This window comes from Propithecus coquereli, unplaced genomic scaffold, assembly GCF_000956105.1.
Source record: "Propithecus coquereli isolate 6110/MARCELLA unplaced genomic scaffold, Pcoq_1.0 Scaffold193, whole genome shotgun sequence".
Classification (NCBI taxonomy): Eukaryota; Metazoa; Chordata; class Mammalia; order Primates; family Indriidae; genus Propithecus; species Propithecus coquereli.
Genome location: NW_012144190.1, coordinates 1598859 through 1603737, shown reverse-complemented (window position 1 = coordinate 1603737; position 4879 = coordinate 1598859). Strand labels below are relative to the sequence as shown.

The window sequence follows — 4879 nt, the reverse complement described above, 5'->3', positions numbered from 1 at the left end:
AACAGCGACTGTAGGTAATGGATGGTGTGTCTTGGATACCGACCTGACGACTGCTGACAGCTAGTGGAGGGTCTTGGATACTGACCCTGTGACTAGATAATTGGCAAGGGGTCTTGGATACTGATCCAGTGACTGCTAATAGCTGGTGAAGGGTCTTGGATACTGACCCGGCGACTGCTGATAGCTGGTGAAGGGTCTTGGGTACTGACCTGGTGACTACTGATAGCTGATGGAGGGTCTTGGATACTGACCCGGTGACTGTGGATAATTGACAAGGGGTCTTGGATACTGACCCGGTGACTGTGGATAATTGACAAGGGGTCTTGGATACTGACCTGGCGACTGCTGACAGCTGATGAAGGGTCTTGGATACTTACCCGGCAACTGCTGATAGCTGATGGAGGGTCTTGGATAGTGACCCGGCGACTATGGATAATTGGCAAGGGGTCTTGGATACTGTCTGAGTGACTTTTGACAGTTGGCAGAGGTTCTTGGATACTGACCTGGTGACCGCTGATAGCTGGTGGAGGGTTTTGGGTATTGACTTGGGGGTTGTAGGTAATTAGTGGAGGGTCTTGGGTCTCGGCTTGGGTGTTGTTGGTTGTTGCTGGCAGGAAACCTGATGGGGTGCTCTGTGGGTCAGATTGAGGCCTCTGAGCCATGTGGAGACGCAGGGCAGGGCCAGTCCCTAGATGCATTCAACAGCTTGCCAACCACCTCAGCCCCTCCTTGCAGACACTTCAGTGGCCACCTGGAAGCCTGTTGGTTTCTCTCTGGAGTTCAGACTCTGTCCCCTGGCATTTGGATCTCTCTGCCCCTTCTTCTGTGTTTCTTGGTCTCTCCTGCCATCCATAGGCAGGGCTCAGGGATTCAGTCTGGCTTTCAGTTGAGGTTGGGAGGAGGTTCCGTGACAGTTGGAGGGGTTCCAGGAGGTTGGGACCTTGACCATGGCCTCAGACTCCACCTTATGTGAGTGACATGGGGGTGGAGGCTGGGTCAGGATGGGGTGGGATGGCGTAAGGGAGGGGTCAGGTTGGAGGCAGCAGGTCAGAGAGGGGCCAGGCTAGGGTCAGGGCTAGGCAGGGCTGAGACAGGGCTGAGTCAGGCCTGGGTCAACAGCATTTCTAGGATGAATGTTAGGGTGGGACTTGCAATGTAGGATGAGAAAGAATTCTCGACACAAAGATTAGAATTGTTTTAAAGAAAGAAACTTTATGTTACTTCTCAAGGAAGGGAAGGGTGCAGCACAAGAGAAAGGAGAAGTGCCACAAGCCACAAGAATAGGGAGTTTGGGGTTTTTATGGGGCCAAGGAGCGTGAAAAAAGTGATTGCTGCCAGCTGATAGCAAAAACGGTTGTGAAGCGGCTGTGTCTGTTTTTCCTCTCTCTCTCTCTCTCCTCTCTCTTCTCTGAGGCTGGCTTATCAGTCTCCTTGGAATGTGGTCTGCTGACAGCTGGGGCTGGGGGAAGTTCGTACCCCTGCTGCCTGCTCAGGGCTCTTCAAGGCTGTTAGAACAAACTCTTAAAGAGAACAAGTTAAGCCACACAGCTGGTTAATCTTAAAAGACAGCGAGTTAAGCCTGAGGTTAATTAGACAAGGGGCTGTTGTGCTGTGATCTTTCCCTTCAAAGCGGCAAATTATGTGCTGTGAGTTTACTCTTTTTTATTTCTGTTAGTTTATTTTTCTCTGACAGATAATTTATTAGCAAGGCTGTCCTATCAGTGAATTCTAACATTTCCTGGAGGGCCTACATCTGAATTTATAATTCCCTCTTTTGCTGTTACTGAGCAAAAGGGGCTTGCTGCCTGATGTGCTAGAAGCCAATGCTGTGGCACCGGTTTTTGAGAAAAGAAAAGCTTTATTGCAAGTTGACTAACAAGGAGACAGGAGTCCAGCTCAAATCCATATTCCTTCTTTTGACATCATGGGTCCTGCCCTCATGAACACACTTTGGAACCTGTGTTGTAGTTGTTTGTGCTTCGGATTGGGATTCGGGACAGGGATGGAGGTGGGGGATGAGGTTGAGAATGGAGATGGAACTGGGGTTTGAGGAATAGGGACCAGAGGGTGGGGCTGGAGACTAAACAAATAGGTTTGGGCTTAGGGTGGGGTTATGGTTAGAGTATTAGGATTAGTCATGGGAATGGGGGTATGTTTGGAGTTAGAGACAGGGATTGAGTTGTGTCTGGGGTTTAGGATGGGGAGAATAATGTGAATGGGATGGATTATGGATAGTTCTGGAGGTAAAGTTAAAGTTGCGGATGAGACAGGAATAGAGATGGGGTTCAGGTTGTGGTTGTGGTTTGGGTGGGGATGGGGGGTGGCTGTGAGTGGAAAGGGTTTGGGAACAGGATAAAAGGCAAGGTTTGGGTGAGGTGGGGATGGAGACTAGGATGCAACAAAGTGATGGAGAAAGATCCAGGCCCCCAGAACCCTATTCTTTCCCAGCGGACCTGGTCTTTTCCTGGGAGGAGGACCGCAAGTTCATCCTGCGGAGCTGGTCTCTTGTCTTCAGCATCCTCGCGACCCTGCTGGCGCTCAGTGTGATGGATGGGCGTATGGCCTACATGAAGGGACCCTACGATGGCTACCTGGGCTTCTGGACTAACTGCAGGAGGCACAAGTGTGCCAACCTGGGCCAAGTCACCGGTCAGTGAGAGCCTGGACATGCTGTGAGGCTCTGTAGATGGGTCTCTGGAGATGGCATGGGGTGGAAGTCTCTGGGGAAGTTTCTTTGGGTGTTCTTCAGAGAATGTCTTTCGGATTCTCTGTGGAGTCTCTGGAGATTCTTTGAAGGCCTTGTGAAGGAGTCTCCTAGAGTTCTGTGTGGCCTCTCAGGAAACAGGACTGTCGTGCGTGGGAAGGGGAGCACCACTGTTGACTGCAGCCTCTATCCGATGATTAGATTGCCAAGGGTGCCATCATTCTCTGTCTCTCTTTTTAAGATAGTTTTTTTCCTAAGGTGACAAGAGCCTTTCAGGTCCTTCAGAAACACCTTGCCTCCTTGTAGTCTCTGCATTTTAAGTGCTTTTGAACATTGCAACAGGAGGCAGTCCAAAGCCTGGAGCCAGAGTGCCTGGGTTTGAATCCCGGCCCAACCACTTGGGAGCTGAGAGATCCTGAGCACAATCCTTTGCCTCTCCATGCCTCAGTTTCCTCAGTTCTAAAATGGCAGTGATAGTAGTACCTGTTCGTGGGTTGTTTGAGGAAACAAGTGAATTAAAGCATGTCAAGTAATTAGAACAGTGGCTGTCGATGCCAAGGTTAGCTATTATTATTACAAGGATTTTTTTTTAGCCAATGCACCTATCTTCATTTTGGATCTCTACTAAGTGCTTATGAGAATTCCAGAACAATGTGTAGCATTAATCTTATTTGTTTATTTTGAATACCTCTTTCTCTCACGTCTCCCAAACTCAAGCTGGCGTAAGTAAGTTGAACATGTAGTTTCTGACTTCAAGTTCTGGAAAAGTCCAGAGGCATAGACCTGTCCAGGTTCAGGTGCTGTATCTAGGTACTCAAAAGATGTCATTAGGAATCTGTCTCCTATCATCTCTCCCTGAAGGCTTCCTCTGTGCTGGACCCTTCAGGAAGCTGTGGCCATGGGCCATTGACAGCTCGTGGAAACAAACATGGGGAGAAGAGAAGAGCTTACCTTCTGTGACCCTTAAGCATTAGCTCTGATCAGATCCAATTTACTTCCCTGGGATTTCTCATTCTTCCCTGAACCAGCTGCTGTGGCCAGGAGGATGTCATGCTGTGATTGGCTGGGTATGGCTCACTGATTTTCTTTTTTTTTTCTTTCTTTCGTTCTTTTTTTAACTTGAGACAGAGTCTCGCTCTGTTGCCCAGGCTAGAGAGCCGTGGCATCAGTCTAGCTCACAGCAACCTCAAACTCCTGGACTCAAGCAATCCTCCTGTCTCCTCCTCCCAAGTAGCTGGCACTACAGGTGTGTGCCACCACACCTGGCTAACATTTTTTCTCTATTTTTAGTTGCCTTGCTAATTTCTTTCTACTTTTAGTAGAGACGGGGTCTCATTCTTGCTGAGGCTGGTCTTGAATTCCTGTGCTCAAGCGATCCTCCCGCCTCGGCCTCCCAGAGTGCTAGGATTACAGGCATGAGCCACCGCGCCCAGCCTTGATTTTCTTAAGAGTCAGTGGAGGGGTCATTTCTGTTAGAACAGAGGGTGGGTGGAATGTTCCTCTGAACAAAATCAAGTTGCTGATGCTGGGTGGACAAAAACAACTGTGCGATATTTCCCTCTATATTTAAGATATCTTATTTGACCATAATTACTTTAGAGGTAGATTCCCAAGAGCAGAACAGCAGTGCTTCGAAAGGGATGATGAAGCCTTATAAGGCTTTGATACATGTTCACTCTAGAAGTCAGGCTTCTCAGAACAAGAAACAGAAGCCAACTCAAGCTGCTTTAAGCAGAAAGTAGATTTATAAAGAATGTTGGGGAGCTTGCAGAATCTCTTTGAGGCCAGAGAACTGGGCTCTGGGGCAGAGTGATCAGGAACATGCCCCAAAATTCCCTGGAGAATTGGCTGGCTGGGCACACACACTGGTACTTGCCCTGTGGACCCCACTATCTCCAGGCCCTGGACTTCTCTGGGGAGCCTCCTTCTCTGCTGCCCCGGAACCCTGGAGGTAGCTGTGGTGACCCCCACCAGAATGGATTCCGTGCCTACTTGTTCTGGCTGCCAGTTCTAGGTCTAGCTTGGCTCTATCCCATTGGTGGAGCTTGGTCATCCTAGCTGCAAGGGAGGCTTGGGAAAGCAGTTGTTTGAGTTGCTTACTGGGAGGTGTGGATGCCTAAGTTTGGGAAATTCCCCAAACATAGGACTGGTGTTCAGAGGTGCCAGGAAGACAAT

The 4879-nt window shown here is 49.2% G+C and overlaps 1 protein-coding gene across 1 annotated transcript in view; it reads left to right on the top strand.

Annotated features, from left to right (window-relative positions):
- Window positions 1–947: 947 nt before the first annotated feature.
- Window positions 948–4879, top strand: part of LOC105809264 — a 9620-nt gene continuing 5688 nt past the window's right edge. Inside the window, 2 exon segments of the mRNA XM_012643015.1 lie at window positions 948–969; window positions 2449–2649. Of these exon segments, the coding sequence (XP_012498469.1) occupies window positions 948–969; window positions 2449–2649 (223 nt within the window).